Source organism: Podarcis bocagei (genome assembly GCF_964188305.1).
Source record: "Podarcis bocagei genome assembly, chromosome: 15".
In the NCBI taxonomy this organism is placed as follows: Eukaryota; Metazoa; Chordata; class Lepidosauria; order Squamata; family Lacertidae; genus Podarcis; species Podarcis bocagei.
In genome coordinates, this window is record NC_138141.1 from 28,761,196 (window position 1) to 28,779,929 (window position 18,734).

At 44.1% G+C, this 18,734-nt stretch overlaps 1 protein-coding gene across 6 annotated transcripts in view; it reads right to left on the minus strand.

The window, feature by feature from the left end:
• Window positions 1-245: 245 nt before the first annotated feature.
• NFRKB (nuclear factor related to kappaB binding protein) overlaps window positions 246-18,734 on the minus strand; it is a 28,202-nt gene continuing 9,713 nt past the window's right edge. For 5 of the 6 annotated variants that reach the window (XM_081172460.1, XM_081172457.1, XM_081172461.1 and 2 more), the window contains 19 exons: window positions 17,670-17,754; window positions 15,968-16,169; window positions 15,024-15,132; window positions 14,224-14,350; window positions 13,139-13,204; window positions 12,238-12,317; window positions 12,110-12,153; window positions 11,144-11,204; window positions 9,934-10,108; window positions 8,164-8,270; window positions 7,532-7,655; window positions 6,731-6,810; window positions 6,269-6,489; window positions 5,468-5,756; window positions 4,785-5,057; window positions 3,596-4,384; window positions 3,159-3,265; window positions 2,321-2,456; window positions 246-1,186 (listed from right to left, as the gene is read on the minus strand). In XM_081172460.1, coding sequence (XP_081028586.1) covers window positions 1,064-1,186; window positions 2,321-2,456; window positions 3,159-3,265; window positions 3,596-4,384; window positions 4,785-5,057; window positions 5,468-5,756; window positions 6,269-6,489; window positions 6,731-6,810; window positions 7,532-7,655; window positions 8,164-8,270; window positions 9,934-10,108; window positions 11,144-11,204; window positions 12,110-12,153; window positions 12,238-12,317; window positions 13,139-13,204; window positions 14,224-14,350; window positions 15,024-15,132; window positions 15,968-16,169; window positions 17,670-17,754 — 3,198 coding nt within the window. In that variant the 3' untranslated portion in view covers window positions 246-1,063. The remainder of the gene's footprint in view (window positions 1,187-2,320; window positions 2,457-3,158; window positions 3,266-3,595; window positions 4,385-4,784; window positions 5,058-5,467; window positions 5,757-6,268; window positions 6,490-6,730; window positions 6,811-7,531; window positions 7,656-8,163; window positions 8,271-9,933; window positions 10,109-11,143; window positions 11,205-12,109; window positions 12,154-12,237; window positions 12,318-13,138; window positions 13,205-14,223; window positions 14,351-15,023; window positions 15,133-15,967; window positions 16,170-17,669; window positions 17,755-18,734) is intronic. The other variant, XM_081172462.1, reaches the window with a different exon arrangement.

The window sequence follows — 18,734 nt, forward strand, 5'->3', positions numbered from 1 at the left end:
AATCTTGCCTCTACTTTGTTCTAATAAGCACAATTTGCTCACTTTTAAAAAGGGGGAAACAGAAACTGACAATCTGTTTATTATTCCAATGCTGCAGAGATAGCATATAAAAAGTATTTGCAGATGTGTGGGTGTGTTGAGCAATAATTTTTTTCCTGTTAGTGTGTAAAGGTTCCTAATTGGATAAAATGCATTTTGATAAGAGATTCAGTTAACAATAGAAAAGACAATAGTGATAATCAACATCAGTAAAATGAATTTATATGAAGAGAGCTTGGTACACGGTGTCAAGCTTTCTTTAGCTTTTCATACCAAAAGGTGACTACCCCGTCACATAAAGTCCAAGGTGTTAAGCTTCTCCGGGGGAGGGGTTTGCTTTTGGCTCTTTTTCACAACCAGTTTAGAATACCCTCTTCTCTTTCTCTCTAGGCCTTCTTCCGAGTATCTCACATAATGTTGAGCATGTCACATAAGGTCAATTTTATACCACCTTATATAAATGCTTAGTTTGAAGAGGATAAAGCAGTACAGGTGAAGTTTATGCACAGAGAGGGAAAGTTGTCAAGAAAATCTTCGTTTTTTAAAAAAAACCTGAATGAAATTATCAAATAAACAGGTGAAAGCTTAGGCACCAAATATTAAAAATCCAGCATCAGAACGTCCATAAGAACCACCCTGGAAATGATAAAACTGAAGTCCGGCGCAATATAACTTGTCCATTTCTTCTAAGACCTTTTTGCCTTAATTCAGCAGGTTTCTTTGAAACTTACATTCTGTTAGGTTGAAAATTAAAAGAGACCAGCCTTTCTGAGAGGATGGCTGGGTCCAGCAACTTAACATGAAGGTGTTAAGGTTATTAAAATGCAGCACTCCAGGATGCTTGTGTTAGGGGTTCTGCTTATTCTAACAGAAACCAAACAACGGGCATTTCCCACAAGTGCTTCCAAAATATCAGGAACCAACTTGTGGGTAAGTAGAGTCTGACTCTAGCAAGCCATAGTTGGGTGGAAATAGAATAAGAGGGCTGAAGTAACTCTTGCAAAATTACAGCTTGCCGTTGAATTTACTGATCTGGTGGCTGTTTTGGAGATGGCGCTGCTGTCACGACAACAGTGGAGACTGCTTTTGTAGAGCCCGACACTGTTCCCTGCTGGAGATGGGAGGCTGGGAGTGTCTGAATTCGCACCTGTGCAAAACAGCATGCAGAAGGAAATAAAATACATTTAATCATTCAGTTCAGCCTTTGCCATGTTACAGAAACATAAATACTACTGGGAACTGAACTGTAATCAAGCAAAGCCCTCCACTCCCATCTTGCCCTTGTCTTCAAGTTACCAGTTCCAATGTTTCAGCAAGTGTATTTGTAGGACCCACACACACCCCCACACCAAATTTCAGCTGCTTACAGTGGTGCCTCGCAAGACGAAATTAATCCGTTCCGCAAGTTTTTTCTTCTTGCGAGTTTTTCGTCTTGCGAAGCACGGTTTCCCATAGGAATGCATTGAAAATCAATTAATGCGTTCCTAGGGAAACCACTTGCCAGGCTGGCGGTGCGGAGAAGGGCTTTTCTCCGCATCGCAAGCCTTCAGGACAGGTACGGGAACAGAGGGGAAGGCGTGCAGCGCTTTCCCTCTGTTCCCGGGGCTTGCGTGGGAGGAGGGTTTTTCCTCCCCACCGCCAACATTCAGAACAGCATTCTGAATGTTGGCGGTGGGAAGGAAAACCCTCCTCCCACCCCAAGTCTTCAGGAAAGCCATCCGATGCCGCGCGGCGGGAGGAGGCGTTCCCCCCCGCCCGGCATCGGAGCTTCGTTCCGATGCCACGCGGCGGGAGGAGGCGTTCCCCCCCCCGCCCGGCATCGGAGCTTCGTTCCGATGCCGCGCGGCGGGAGGAGGCGTTCCCCCCCCCGCCCGGCATCGGAGCTTCGTTCCGATGCCGCGCGGCGGGAGGAGGCGTTCCCCCCCCTGCCCGGCATCGGAGCTTTGTTCCGAAGCCGGCGGCGGGAGGAGGTCCGAGGACAGTGGGGAAGACGCGCTGCGCTTCCCCGCTGTCCCGGAGATTTCCCTATGGGCTGTCGTCTTGCGAAGCAAGCCCATAGGGAAATTCGTTTTGCGAAGCGCCTCCAAAACGGAAAACCCTTTCGTCTAGCGGGTTTTCCGTCTTGCGAGGCGTTCGTCTTGCGGGGTACCACTGTACTTGAATTTCAAAAATGAAAAATAATCAGAACATTTGTGTGGCACAATGATGTTGGGACGGTGCCATGTCAAGGCAAAGTCCTGATGCAACAGAGGATAAGGGGGAAATGAGATACAGGCCTTACCTGTGTGGCCTGGCCTTGTTGCTGCAGCTGTTGTAGCTGCTGTGCGGTCAGGAAGCTCACCGGCTTGTTCCCAGCAATCAGTTTCGTCCCAGCTGGCATGGTGGTGAGAATGATGTTTCTACCCAGTCCGCTGATACTATTGGAAGAAACCCATTAAGAAGTTAGTGGTGACAGAGTGGGGCTGGATCTTGCTGAGGTGCCTCTTGCATAATAGCAGAACTTAGAAAGTGTGTTTGTACCACATTGGCCTTTCAGTACTGGTCAGAACCACCCTCAGACTCTGAATAAGCTACAAGAATGTGTCTAAATGCAATCCTGTGCTCAGGATTAACCACCAGCTGCACTTTTTACCCTCCCCCTTCCAAGGGGTGTCTGCAGAGAGCAGGAAAAACAACCAAGCCTTCTTTTGAGCTTTTAAAATGGCAGCTTAAATTTGTGTAAAAAACCAGCAGGGACAGATTTTCCATGCTTAGAAACAAAACGCTCCCACCTGCCAACATCTGTAAACCAAGCAATTGTCAAAGCCACAGCTAAAAGGGCAGGCTGAAAAGTTGGCAACCCCAGAAGGTGGGTATGTGAGGTATCCAAATCGAAACACCACCAACACTGCTAAACTCATCGGATGCTAGTTGGATTTGGGAAGCAAGACTCAGTAGTGTCCATTAGCACTTCCTACAGGCAGAATTTGTTTGACTCATTTTCTGTGACATTTCAAATTTGAGTGCTTTCAAGTCCTTTTGGCTAGGCCTTCCATTAATCTAATTGTGATCTGCAATAGATGCTCATCATACACAAATGCAGTCCTGAAGATTGAACAGAATCCTCCTGTGTTACTCACTTGGCCCCAAGGTTGCCTTTGATAATGGGGGTCGTCATTACACTCTTGCCTTTCACAGGCTGGCTTATGACGGAGAGGGGCACTGTGATACGGGCAGGCAGCTTCCCCTGGGAAAAGAAGCATCAGAGACAGAAATTATAGAGGTTCAGCAACCACCTCTCTGCCACACTGTTACCAAGAACAGGGGGAAAGGCCATCCCACAAATTAAAGTTTTCAGGATGCTGAGGGATTCACAAAATACATACACAGTTGTTGCTAATGGCATTCAGTGCTCTTCCATACGTCAGAGCCTACTTAAGACAGACAAGGTGGCATCCCCACTTAGAAACGGATGTTTGTCAATCAAGCTTATCCTTCCAAAAAACAACATGAATCATAGAATGGTAGCGTTGGAAGGGACCCAAAGGGTTATCTATCCCCTGCAGGGATGACTTACTGCCTGGGAGGTGGAGACGACTGTGGTGCTCACTGGAACTTGTCGCATAGTCGTGGTCCCTGTTCCTATTGTTATGGGCGTCCCTGCCCCCCCTGACACAACAGCAACCGCCTTGGACACAGAAGCAGTCATGGTTGGCAGAGAAACAGCAGAGGTGTGGACTGTGCCAGGGACGCTCACAGACGAGGCAGCAGTCATCTGCTTGGCATGCGTGGCCACTGTAATGGTCTGCCCAGCTTTTGGTGGCATCACCCCCATCCCCTGCACAATCCTTATCGTGGCAGCTGGCTTGGCTTCAGTGGATGCCACCGTAGTGATGGCCTTGCCCTTCTGGTCTGCCACAGTCATGCCCAGAGCAGGCATCAGCCGGAATGCAGAGCCAGTGGACTCCACAGTCTTCAAGTCAGGAGTAACTTTGACCACTGTGGGCCCAGCTGGGCCTGGTGAGGCAGAGGTGGGCGTGCTGGTCTTGGCGGGAGAGTCAGAAGACTGGATGGGGCTGGAAGTCACACGCAGAGTGGCCGAGATGCCCTTGCCGGCAGAAGTGTTGCCAGTGGCTGCAGCAGTGAAGAGGTCTTGCGTCAGTTTGACAGTGGTGACTTGGGACTTGGCCAAGGTGGCCATCATGTCAGGAGTAATGCGGAGAACTGTCTGTCCCTTTGCATCAGTGGTGATCGAGGAGGGAGGCAGGCGCAGAACGTCCTTGCCTTGGATGCGGAAGTTGGAGGCGGTAAGCGGGATGCTGCTCCCAGGCTGGTTTTTCATCCCTAGCTGTCCAGTAATAGCCACCTGTAAGGAAAAATGTATTGTGCTGAATATCTCTCTTGCAGACAGACACAGACACATACCATTTCTGCGGCAGAATGCTATACAGCACTGGGTGCATGGATGAATGCCAAGCTCCATTAAAGAAAAACAAGGCATGCCAAACTAAACTTACTAGGAAAGGGCAAGATTTTCAGCAGGTGCTCACATGCCCATGTATATTTTGCCAGCCATAGCATTTTGGGCAGGGACCCATTGGTATTTTATAAGCACAAAGTCATTGTGCTCAGCTTATCAGCTTCTCAAGGGCATCTGGCTGGCCACAGCTGGAGCCAGAACACTGAACTCACTGGACTCAAATCTGATCAGCATAGGCTGGCTTTTATACTCCAAAACCATTTCTCAGTATGGTACAGCTCCTCACCTGTTTGATGATATTTTGGCCAGCTACGTTCTGGAGGACTGTGGTGGATGAAGAGGAGGAAGTCGAAGAGGAGGAGGAGGATGACGACGACAGAGACACAGAGGAGGAGTTGGGGGCAGAGCTGCCTGAAGAACTGGTCACTGGCTTTGGGGCAGGGCTGAGAGCTGCCGAGATCCCTGTCCCAGCAACACTGACTGGTCCTGTGACAGAAACTGCTGGCCTTTGCACCTGGACTGGGCTGGTCTGAGCTTTCACCGTGACAGTGTTGACAGCCTAGGGACAAGAAAAAGTAGATGCCGTCAAGGTGGTTGTCTTTTTGCCTATTCGGTGCAACACCCTTCTATTCAGTTTCACGATGCCCTAACATTATTAGAAATCCCGAGGCGACAGTCCTCACCCTTGCAGAATTAACTACTGGGGATACTCTTTCCAAACGCTTCTCTTCCAAATGCCCTTTAAAAGCTATTTTATTCAGGAATGCTCTCTTCCAATCACGCTCTCTCTGTACACTTGCATGGCTTTCCTTCAGTTCTAAACTGCCCATGGGATTTACGTGCTTGCAAAAAGTATGATGTGTCTTAAGAGATGACCATAGGCCATAATTCACATAATTCAAATGACAACTGGGGAAGAAGACTGCTAATTCTTACTTCTGGCTAACTCTCCACAGAGATAGCCCTCACCTGAGGCAGTGCTTTGGTTTGTGCAGAAGTGGAAGGGGCATGGACCTGAAGAACAGGTGCTGGTGGGGGCTGTTGCTGCTGCTGGATCACTGATGGGGCTGGCTGAGACACAGGTGGGAGGCTGGACTGTGTTGTAACCACTCGAACCTGTGGGAGTCCTGAGGAAGATGTGTGGCTGGCCACACGAGGAGGGGGGGTTTGCTGAGGCCCAGTTTGTGCTTGGGTACTTTGTGCTGTGGAGAGCAAAGTCCCCAGCTGCGGCATGGTGGGAGATGACACCAGAAGGATGCTGTGAATAAGTTGAAAAGAGTAAGTTGATTAACTTAAAAGCACAAGTTTGTTCTAGAACAGGCTAGCAATAAGCAAAGTTTTCACTATTTTGCTTTAAGCTACCAAAATCAATCAAGGATTTAAAACGTGTATTGACAGGTAATAATTTTAGCTGCAACCAAACAATAAATAGCTCACTGAACAGATAATTCATTGCAAGACTACATAAACAGATTTTTACAACTGATTTGCAATATCTATGTGATTTTCACCTTCCCTGGCCCACTCAGGCAAGTAATCGAAGTTGAATGGTTTTGCTAATATAGTCTTCCTTTTTTGTACCACTTGGGGGAAGGTTCACTTGTGGAAGATTCTGCTTAGGATAACAGACTGGCTGAATTTCTTTCTTAAATCCAGATGGTCCTAAAGCAACCCCCAATTGTATTTCCCCTCCTCACTAGAGATATCTATCACCCAAATCCTGTGAACAGTTGCACCCCTGCTTTTTGCAAAGACAGGGAAAGGGTTTACCTTTGGTTGGGTTTAGCTTGCTCTGATGCAACGTTTGGCAAACTCTTGTTAACCACGGAGACTGGCGGTGGTGAGATGGGCATTGCTGGAAGCGGAGGGGCAGTGGGTGTCACTGGAGTCACAGGGGTTGGTGGCATGCTGGAATCACTAAGGCTCAGCTGGCTAGGCTCAGAGGTGCCACTAGTAGCCACTTTCACTGAACTCTCCTTGCTACTGGACTTCTGCAAAGGCAACAAAATATTGGGCATCAATGGGGGCAGGGTGGGGGTGGAAATGCACTAAGCCCAGACAACCCTGTGCGAGTGGGAAGAGTGCTGTTTAGGGATAGACCAGAGCTTTCCTTGAGTCTATTGGTGATAATTAGATAAGCCCTTGAGATGAGATTGGGCAGCAAGCCTATTCAACCAAAACAGTGGACAGTCTAAAAATCTGTGCCCCATGTATTTACACTGAGCAACTTACTATCTTTGCAGGAGGTTTAGACTTCTGCTGAAGGGCTTTTCTAGCTTTAGCTGCAGCCGCCTGAGCCTGATGAATCAGCTCTGCAAGGAAGAATAAGGAAGGGTTCTCAAACAGATGCTAAGAGTGAGACTGCCCACCTATGAAGCCAGCTTCTCTTTTTCCTTGAAATACGCTTCTTCTTCCAAGAATTCCTACTCTGTGATCAATAGAAAACATACCAAACTAGATAATTTGCCAGCCAGGAAGAGGCAGGTCTTGCATGAAATGCATGTTTATGACATTTTCTGTAAATGTGTCCCCTGAAGGAGGCTTTTATGCCTTTCAATTTGAATGATGAATAAGAGAAAGTGATTGCTGTTCAGTCAGGAACAAGAGGCAAATTACATGTTCCATCTCAATAATGGCAAAATTTACAGTAAACAGGACAAAACTTGTTTATATCTCATTTTTCCTAGTTGGCAAGGATTTTAGTTAAATACACCTTTAGGGGGGAAAATACATACTAAAATTGGATATGTATCTGCATGTGTGTATATGTGGGTACCCTAAAGCATGAACAACACCCTATATCCTTGCACAATAAGGTTAGCCCTTATTGTGGGGATATAGGATCCTTCTCCAGGACTGGGAGTTGGAACTACACCTCACCCCCACCCTGTTCCTGAATTTGTAGAATGCTGTGAGTTTTTGAAATGGGATTTTAAAAATTCAGCGCCAGTTTTCTTCTTCATTTAAGGCAAGGCCACCTCTATCCATTATATTGCAATCTGGTTGCTGTAAGGCCCTCCAGCGAACACCCACCAAACTCCTCTTCGCTCCTGTCTCGATGTAGGTATATCCATAGCTTACGTCCAATGTCATATTTCACACAGGGATCCTTCTCATAATGCAATCGATCCAGTGCACCACTCACCACAGTGTTAACCTGAGAACAGAATTCACAATTAAATGGAGGATGCAAAACTGATCAGCTCAGAATCATCATAGCAAATATATTTTGCACATGCAGGAAGGAAGAAAAGGGGCATGACAATTAGAAGCAAAATGGATGTCTAAAATAGCCCCATGCTGAGATGGCAAATCATCTGAGAAACATATATCAAGCTCTCAGTCTATCTAGATCAAAACAGACCTCCACTCGTTACCATGTATAGCTTCCTCGAGTGCTGTAGTTCTACAACAAAGATGACAGCACCTGCAAGCTGGAGTGTATTATACACATCACTACCAAAAACTGTTGTTTCAGTGTTCAGATTTTATTACAAAAAAAGCACCGCCAACTCCATAAGTTAGGCTACAGCTTTATCACTCTCGTAAGCTATGGAACTGTAGACCTTAAAAATCAATCACAAGGTGCTTCTCCATTCAATAGGAGAAATTCTCATCAGAGAGGAACGCTGAAAAGAAAATGCCTCTGTGTTCTCCCAGTTTACCTGAGCACTGGTGACATCAGGAGCGAGGAATTGAGAGTCTTTAAGCAGCTCACAAATCTCAGCACGAGTTCCCTCTCCATTAGGAAGACGGGCAGCAGCATCCCTAACTGAGACAGCAAAAAAGATCAAAGCATTGTGAAGACCTCAACTGACACAAAGACTGAAGTAACACTTGAACCATTCAGGTTCCACTCACTGTGTGGGTTCCTAACTTTAACTTAGGGCTTTATACCAATTGAACACTTGCTCTGGATAGCAGTCCCACACCCTGAAGAAATCATCAAGGTCACTGGCTACTTATCACATAGAAAAGCAGCTGGATTTAAGAATAAATCTGGACTTCCTTGCTGCTCATCTTCTGCCAGTGTTCTCATTTCATCTTGGGCTACAGCCCCAAACCCTGCAGTATAGCTCTCTACCAGAACAATAAGAATGTCCCCTGTTTCTGTTTCTTTTCCTCTCTCTCTCATTCTTCCACATATTTTTTATTTATTTATATTATTTATATTATTATTATTAATACTCCACCCATCTGGCTGGTTTTCCCCAACCACTCTGGGCAGCTTACAGTACATGTAAAACATCAAACATTAAAAACTTCCTGATATAGGGCTGCCTTCAGAGGTCTTCTAAAAGTTGTGTAGTTCTTTATCTCCTTGACATCTGATGGGAGGGCACACACACTGTGTGTAATCGTTCCCTCAAACAGACTGAAAGGTTTCTGCCTATTTTAAGCAAGTTTAACAAACTTTTCTTACTTGCAGGCTTTCCAAGGGCATGCTTATTCCACACCACAGGTTGTTCCTCCCTCTGTTCCCTTCTTGTGTTATGCTGTAACTCGGTCCCTTGTTAATCCTGGCTACAGAAATTCCTCATGGACTGTGCTTCCCTACATGAAACAACCAGTCTGAACCCCTGGCATCTCCCATTCCAAAAAGGCAGCAGGAGAGGAGACAGGCCTCCAAGAAGCCACTGACATTCAAAGTAGGCAATACCAGGTTACAGGGACAAATGTTCTGACCTGGTATAAGAGAGCTTCGTATCTTCAGCCTTTGCACTGCAATCTTTTTCTCTAAACCATGAAGCTGCCCTATGTAGTGCCAGAACATAAGAAGAGCCCTGCTGGATCAGACCAAAGGCCTATCTAACATTCTGTTCTCAGTGACCAGATGCCTATGAGAAGCACAAAGCAACACATGAGTGCAACAATATCCTTCTGCAAGCACCTGGCAGTCAGAGGCATCTTGCCCAATACTGGGGATATATATAGTCATCGTGATTAGCACCCACTGAACATGGTGGCTATGTCTTAATTACCTCCAGTATCAGAGGCAACAGGCCTTTGTATACCAGTTGCCAGGGATCACAAGAAACAGAGTGCTATTACCTGTCTTGGTCACTACTGCCAGCAGTGGCCACAAAGGTCTTGGGTGGAAGTCTTCCTAGTCTTACTTCCAAGGGTCTTTTAAATGGAAACACCATTAATTGAACCTGGGACCTTCCTTTATTTAGGATAGTTTTTTCCCCTCGTCAGTGTCTAATTCTCAAGGTGACTAACATAACAGTTTATCACTGTGAACAATTAAAGCTTGACTGCACTGCTGTTTCCTCTCTTCTTACAATCTATTGTCACTGCGAACCTAAAAAAGACTGTAACATGTTGAAATCTCTCTCTCTCTCTCTCTCTCTCTCTCTCTCTCTCTCACACACACACACACACACACACACACAGAGAGAGAGAGAGGGGGGGGAGAGAATATGTCAACTTACCAAGAGACAAGATGGTGACATATGCAGGCCTGTCTGATCGCAACAGAGAATGTTCTCGGGCTTTGTTCAGAGAAGTTTCCTTGTCAAACACACCCTTCACAGGGCCGACCACCGACTCAAAGCCATGCATGCGGAAGGTGAAGGCCTTGTGGGGCTGGCTGTACCTGTAACGTTCCTGCACATGTTGGAGAAAGAGAAGTGCTCAGATGAGCAAGAGATCGAAGGGCAAAAAAACAGAGCAGGTTTCTAGATAAGCATCTATGGCTACCACTTAATGTGAACTGAGTTAATAACAAATGCTTAGGGGAAGGTAAAGATTAGGAAGGGCAACTGCTTATATTTCAGTCATGTATACTGAGGAGCATATAGGCAGCAAACCTCTTTATACTAAGCATTAATCGCTTAGTTTTGAGCATCTCTCAGTTTAGCATTTTCAAAGATTAATTCTGGTCAGAGATAATACTGATAATATTGGTAAAGACAAATGGAGGAGAAATGTGTATATCTTTCAGCCCAATTATTATTATCCCCCCCAAGCCTCCACACAAGCCAGTATTATCCAATGTCTGCATAAGAAGTTATAAAGCCCAACAGCTCATGTGGAATCTCTTATTGCTACAAAGATCAGGGCTTAGCCTACAGTAAAGAGCAAGACTCAGCTAGGTGATGTAATGTAGCCAGCACATACAATGCAACTACTGGGACATTAGTATTGAGACCTTAATGCTACGAAGCAAAACAAACACAATCACTGTGTGTTTTTAGGGTTGTCAAAATGTTTATATGCTTTTCTGCTACCTAATTTTTAAGCACCCTCTTGTCAAATGGTGTGCTGGTACCTTTTTTAAAAAAAAACATTTAAGAAGACAGGTTGAAAAAAGGAGAGAAACTGAAATGAAATAAAGTTATTTGTCATTGGGAATTTCTGTTTCTTCTGACAGTTACTGATGCAGGTGAATATTTTACTCAGAAAATGGACTACTTAAGCTGAAAAGCAAAATATGTATAAATTGGAAGGCAGGCATTTTAAATGATTTTATAGGTTTAAATGTTTTCCACCCACCCGTTGTATCTTTGTAAACTACTTAGAGACTACTGCAGTTAAGCAATGTATCAATTGTTTAAATAAACAAATAATAAAATAAAACTTCCCCATCCAATCCTGGCAATGCATAGGCAATGCATGGGACAAAATGTGCGTCATCCTCACCTGTTCCTGGAAAACACGTTTCTCTTCCCCAGTGCTAGGCCGGACTACGTAGTCAGTCCTTCTGAAACAAACAACAGCATGAGGTTGGAGTGCATACATCCACCTTCCCCTACATGGTTCACTCCAAACCTGATCAGAACCCTTCAGAGTCAGATCCCCAAACCAACTAAAAAGACGGTTGTGAAAGAGAAGGGGGGAGGAAGGAAAATTGTATCCAGAAGGTACATACTTTTGAGTGTTGGTGCTGTCCAAGTAACAGAAGAAGAAAAAGAGAATCTAGCAACCTGGATTACCTCACAAGTTCTGCTAGAGAATTTTTGCGGCACTTCTTAAAAAATTACAAATCACCTTTCTAGGATTTACCTTTTGTCATTATAAGACAAAAGGTCATGATGCAAGGAGCAGCATGTTATTCAGACCTGAGCAAGATAAAATGTAATGTACAAAGGAGGTTAATACTTCTTGGCAAGTATGCATTCATTTGCTGCTAAATGCTGAAATTCTTTTGGTGAAAGCTTTTTAAAGCAAAATACAGCTAGCTACCCTATGCAGCAGTTAATATTTGGAAGTAAAAGGCAGCCCAACACTGAAATTATAGGGAGAATATATGGGAAGAGTGTAATTTGTCCAATGCACACTCAGTATTCCTGCCAACTTCCTCCTGCCTCGGGCATGATCAGTGCAAGCCAAGATTTTACAGTCAGAAATAAACTAAGACAGATGCAAGAGAAAGGAGCAGAATCCAGCTCATTTCTCAATATTTATTGACTGGAAAAACGAACCACACTTCAGAACAATGTAATTCACACATTTGAGTATCAGTTAATGTTGAGCTTTCTTTTTAGACAACTTGTTTGTTTCACATTAACTGATATAATCATCTTTGTAATAAAATTCAAAATAGGAAAAAATAAGTGTAACCCTAACTAACACTTGAGCAGATTTCTGAACTGAATATATACTTACACTCGGGGATTAGGTGTGGTGGCATCTGAGCTGTCTTCGTTGTCCTACCAATGAAAGAAATATTTTTGTCAGCACCTTGGACAAGCCAGCTGGGATGCTGCCACATTCCTACAAATATCCTCTCTCACCTTGAAGAAGATTTGGTCTTTTGTCTCCAGCCAGAGCTGGAAGAGTGCTGCCAGCTCCTTCTCATGGTCTTGTGAAGAGCCTAAGGTGAGAACCGAAAAAGAGGAAAGGAGAGTTGTTACCAACTGCTGATATCTGAGCTACAGTAGTGGTACTAAAGATGACGTAGGGTGAACCCACCTTAGCCAGGGCCTTTATGCAAAAGGATATGAAGCAAAGGCCTTTCAATGCATTCCCCCTTGCAATGTTCCAATTGTGACAGGGGCGCATAGTGTGACTACAATTGTTGACTCACATGCTGTGCTGCATCCCAGTTGCCTTCCACTTATTGGAGGGCTGAATGTCTGCAGCACAGAGCTTGTGTGACTCCTGGAAGCCCCCTGTACTGCACAGTCCTAAACTGCACAGGGAGCCTCCACCAGCAGAACTGATATCCCAGCATAGACATAACTCCAGTGCAGTGAGGCAGGCAGGAGCACAGTGGAGTGGTCAGCAAGTGTGTCTTCACTCTCCCTTGTCATACAATTGGAATTGGGATTGCACTGATACATCTCAAAGAAGTCTTCCAGTCGTTGAAGCTGATTTAAAGCCTTGGCCGTGACCGAGAAGGAGGTGAAAAAATAGGGAAAGCAACGTTTATTTGCCTCTTAGTAGACAACTGGGAAGGTAACATAATGCAAGATCCATGCAAGAGAAGTTTTTTTAAACACACACACATACACAATGATTTTATATAGTCAAAAGTCTACTATACACATAGGACTATACAGGTATAAGGGTAGTAATAGAGGATGAAGCAGAAGATGTTCAGCCACTCCAGCTCCAAATGGAAGCTAAATGCCTCAAGAGAACAGCAGGCAAGACTTATTAACAGGAGGGGACAGAGAAGCAAAGTTACTTTACCTATCAGTTTCCACTGCTGAGTTTTCTCTTTGAATTCAACAAATGGAGAAAAACTGGAAGGAGCATCTGTAATAAAAGATACCGTAATGTTTCATATGTTTAGACATTACTGGGATACCACTTATGTCTAATTGTCTCCTGTAGGATGAGATAGTCAGCTGTTGGCTATTAGTACACCTTATTCTAAAGTATGAGACAGGACTCAAGAAGTTTCAGTGGAATCAGTTTGTTCATTAGTGCTGGTGATAACCACCACCAGAAGGCTCTGTGCAGCTAGGTACCTAGAGCTCTGTCACATCCATCCATGAGGTGTCTGCATTCCCCTCTGCAGAAGCAGCCAGGGCGTGGGAGAGTAAATGCTTTTGTGCAAAGCTTTGTACAAGGGTTTGCATGAAATCAACTCTAGATTTCAGTTCACTTTTCTTATGCAATGCTCTTTTGCTAAGATGGAAATAGCCCTTCCATGTACAGAAGTGGCTGGGCATATCTGAACCCAAGCTATCGTCTCCAAGAGCCACCTTGCCATGACAGTACAAAAGATGTGGGGCTGCAATCAATGTAGTCACTGTGCAAGTGGAACAACTTTCACTTGTGCAATGGAACTTTCCCCTCTCCTTCCCCCATGCACCCACACAATCTGTTCTGAGGGCTCCCCATACCATTTGGAGCAGGTGGTGGGAAGGAATTCTGTTGTGCAAGCAGAACTCATTCCGTTCAAGCAATTACTTCACTGGATTCAACTCAAAGATACAACAGGTTGCTGGCTATCTTTGCTTACTAAGCGGCTTTGAATTAAGTTTTTCAGGAACAGAATCAGATGTTGCATCAAGGTGAAAGGGAACAAATTTGGAAGATAACAATCTGGATATCAAGAAATGTATCCCTTCTGCAAAAAATTATCATTTCACATCAAGTGGCTACCATCATAAATAAGGAGAACAGGAAGAAAGGGCTGGATCTAAGCCATCTATGACACAATGCAATTTTATAAGCAATAGCTGTTCACAGGCCATGACAGATAGCCAACTTACTTCATTCTTGGCACAGCTCAAGAAGAAAAAACCCTGGAAAAAAGTGGGACTTACCTCTGCTGTCACCTGTGAGATACTGCAGTGCAGGCAAAACGAGTTCTGACCAGTTGGGGGCGAAGGAGAACCAACTATTTAATGTGCTGGCAGGGGAAGACTGCCAATCCATGACTTTATCCTCAAGCTGAGCAAAAGAAGGGAGGGATGGTGATAATGAGAAATACTAGTGAAATCCCAAACCATCTTGGAAACTGAGACAGAAATACTTTAATCAATAAATATAAATAAAGCACTTCCAAATCAAAGCACAGCAGATGGAATCAAAAAGATTGCAAATCCACAGAAATGAACTATCTAATAATAGTTGAAAACCATAGTTTTGGAAGGATCTCTTGGTGGGGACAAAAGGAAGGACAACAAATACAAAAAAGAAACAACAGATTGTTTTAACAAATGAATAGGCACCAATCTAAACACTCTTAGGCTAAACGTATCAACTTAGAAGGAAGGCCCACTAGCTAGAATCTTGGATTAACCGATGCCTGCTAGTGCTTTCTGATTACTTGGTGCATTTTCATCCTATTTCTTGCTTTGGGGGAGGGGGGAAGTAAAGACAAGACTGTTGGACCAGTATTGCAATTCTGCAGTGTCGTTTCTAATTGCAACCAAATATTCAAGTTATCAAAATAGGTGTATTCCACCATTCCAATAAAGACACAAAAAATCTTTTTATTATTTTTTTTAAAAGAACTAAGGCCCACTGAATTTGATTGGACTTACTTCCACTTAAGTGTATAAATAGGGTTATATCCTAATCCATCCAACTCCCAAGAAAGATGTCCAGGAAAAACTCTTACCACTGAGAGACTAGCAGGGCCTTCTAGAAGCAGAATCTCCAGAAGCAGAGAAAAGAAGCTGAAGGATATTTCATTTACTCCAAGACACGGCTTGATATCTTCAAGAGGCCTTTGACAGAAGATGAACTGGCTTTAACTGAATTGGCTTAACTGAATTTTGAGAATGAGGGGGCTTAGCATATCTACCTGTTTCTTTCTTTGTATTCAAAGTACTTTCATGTACAATATTTCAGCAATCTTACAAACAAACCAGTAAGACAAGAGTGGGGAACCTGTGGCCTGCCTCCAGATGTTGCTGAACTCTCATCATCCCTAACCACTGGCCATGGTGGCTGGAGCTGATGGGAGTTGGAGTCCAACAACATTTGGAGGGCCACAGGTTCCCCAACGCCTGCTGTAAGATATGGTAATACTGACCTATTTTCATGATACAATTTTTTGGTTTAAAGGTTATCTAATGAATTTATAGCTGAGGCAAGTTATGACTCTGTCTTACCACCAGAAGGCAGCAAAAAGACATTAATCGCTGATGGATCTTCAACTTTTAGACAAGAGGAACATACAACATCATTATTCCTCACCTGGAGCCTATTTACATGTATATTTTCAAATTACACTCTCTCCTCCTACCATCTTTCATGTGCCCGTGTGCCCTGGAGGCTGACTTTAAATTACATTGCTGCATTACTGCACACCATGCATTTTATTTTCAACCACTATGCAACCCAGAATATAGAAAGACACCTTATTCATACATGCAATTTATATGGGCTGTATTAACTATGCTGCATCACTTCTACCAAGACAAAAAAGCTTCTTTGTGCTGAACTTTTCTATTTTGATTCATTCCAGTGTGACTACAACTGGCTTTGTTGTAAATATGCCTCATTATGTAATTTGTGGACCACATCCATTGTGTGCATTCTCTTCTGGAAGGAACTTACTCTTCTTTAACAGATGAGAGAGATGGGGGATCCCAGATAGGCGGGATGGGGGATGGATTCTGAGACATTGAAGGCATCCCTTCAGTGTTGCCAAGGGACTCAGAGAAATCCTCTGCTTCTGATTTAATCACTTTTAGTTTCTTCTTCTTCTTCTCTTCCTTTTCCTTCACTTTCTTTTTAAGGACAGCAAGGTCAAACAAAGCTTCAGTTTCAAAAGAGAGGGAGAATTTGTAAGTTGCACATTACAAATTAAGAAGGGTGTCAAATATCAGCCAAGAGGTACAGTTGCCCAGACTTTAGCTTATGGAAGAATGCAGAAGTGCAAGTGTGACCGCCTCTTCCGCCATGTCAGAGTAACAAAAAGCTCTCAGTGCAAAAGATGTAATACCCCATTTTACAGCAGTTATAGCTGCTGACACTGTTTCAAGAGCTGCTGCTGAAGGAATTCAGAAATGGTTTGGTCACATTACAAGAAATAGCTAAAAAGCAAACTACAGTGGTGCCCCGCAAGACGAATGCCTTGCAAGACGAAAAACTCACTAGACGAAAGGGTTTTTCGGTTTTACGTTGCTTCGCTAGACGAATTTCCCTATGGGCTTGCTTCGCAAGACGAAAACGTCTTGCGCTTTTTTAAAAAAGCTGCTTGAAGAGGCGCAGTTGCGACGGACCGTGCTTTGCAAGACGAAAAACATCGCAAGATGAAAAGACTCGCGGAACGCATTCTTTTCGTCTTGCGAGGCACCACTGTAGGCACATGGTTTTAAAAACATTGTGAATCACAGCCAATTATGGTTTAGAATCAGAGGATTTCTTGCATGAATTGAAATGAAATAGAACCCAGTTGTAGGATGTGGCAGGCAAGTATAATTAACCAAAAGAGCAAATATGATCAAGCCAACCCAATGTTTTTTGCATTTACATAAATACAAACATAGTATTTTGATTCCTTGGGACGCAAGTGGCGCTGTGGGTTAAACCACAGAGCCTAGGGCTTGCCAATCAGAAGGTCAGCGGTTCGAATCCCCGCAACGGGGTGAGCTCCCGTTGCTCGGTCCCTGCTCCTGCCAACCTAGCAGTTCAAAAGCACGTCAAAGTGCAAGTAGATAAATAGGTACAGCTCCGGCGGGAAGGTAAACGGCGTTTCCGTGCGCTGCTCTTGTTCGCCAGAAGCGGCTTAGTCATGCTGGCCACATGACCTGGAAGCTGTACACCAGCTCCCTCGGCCAATAAAGCGAGATGAGCGCCGCAACCCCAGAGTCGTCTGCGACTGGACCTAATGGTCAGGGGTCCCTTTACCTTTACCTATTTTGATTCCTAAACACATTTTCAAGAGATGTGCAAGCAAGCCTCCTTTTGAAACGAAAATGAGATATGGAGTACTCAAAAAAGGGACCCCAAGGGTTATCTAGTTCAACCCCCTGCAATGCAGGAATAGTATTTCAACCAAATTTATTTTGTCTGAGAAATGGTTGCTTAAAAGCAAAGGGCATCCCCAATATGGAAAGCATCATGTTATTGTGGACTCTCCCTGACTATCACCAAGTGACACTGCAAATCTTGCCACATTTTATTTACTTATAGTTTTAGCTCCCATTGGTAGTAAAAACTGAATGATACAGTGACAGATGTTCATCTGCTAACTCCAGCTAAAGAAAATAGTAAAAATGCAGTCATGTAGCAGCCTTGAACTTGATTCACATACCTGCCAAGGATCCCTTCCTACCAGCATTCACACGTGTCATGATATCATTCAGAGTCAGATCCCCAGTCATGAGGTCAGGATGGCTCTATACAGGACAAAGAGACATTCAACAAGGAGAACGACAACCATAAAGCAAAACTGGAGAATGAAAGACACCTGTTGAGACTGAACTATCATATGTTGCTTTTCCTATTGTTTTGCCAATAAAAATTATTATTTATATCCGATATACCTAGAGAAAATCTCCACTTAAAACTACAGTTCAAGCAAAATTGAACACAAGCACCTCCCCACTCGTGTGTGACTACTGACACATTCATTGTTTTTGGCGTTGAAAGGGGACAGGGTGGGCCAGAACAGACCTGCACACATCCCACTGATGTGTACAGCAACCCAGAATGGAACCCCCACATAAGCAGGGATTCCCCTGTACTCAGAAATCTTCAGGTCATTCTCACCAAGTGTCTTTGGGCTATAATCCCGAACTCTCTTCAGTGGGAGTAAGCCTCATTTAAGTCAATGAAACTTACTTCTAAGTAAACATGCTTAGGCTTGTGCAACTTCTTATTTAAACCAGGGATGGGGAAACTTTGGCCCCCGAGATGTTGTTGAATTACAACTCCTTAATCTTCTTTGACCACTGGCCATATTGGTTGGGGCTGATGGGAACTGGATTCCAACAACAACTGGTGTGCCACAGGTCCCCCACCCCTTGCTTAAACTTTCAGTCTTGCTTTCTGTAAGTCAGAATAAAAACCAAATTACACCATCATGCAGCTAAGGTACATCATTCCAGCAGGTTCCAAATTGTCTCAAGTATCCCAAACCCTGTCCAGGATATAGGCTGGATTCCCAACTTGCCACTACAACCTCTTCCACCTGAACACCCCAAACTTAACCTACAAATGAAAAGCAACTGAAATCTCAACGGAATCCTTTTGCTCCCATACTGTACTGAGTCTGCAGTGTAAGATCAGCTTGCAAATATTACTGTGGCTGCAGGGAAAAGAGGATCAAGTTTTCTCTCAAGCTCCTGGACTTTGTTTTTTAAAACTGAAAATCTGC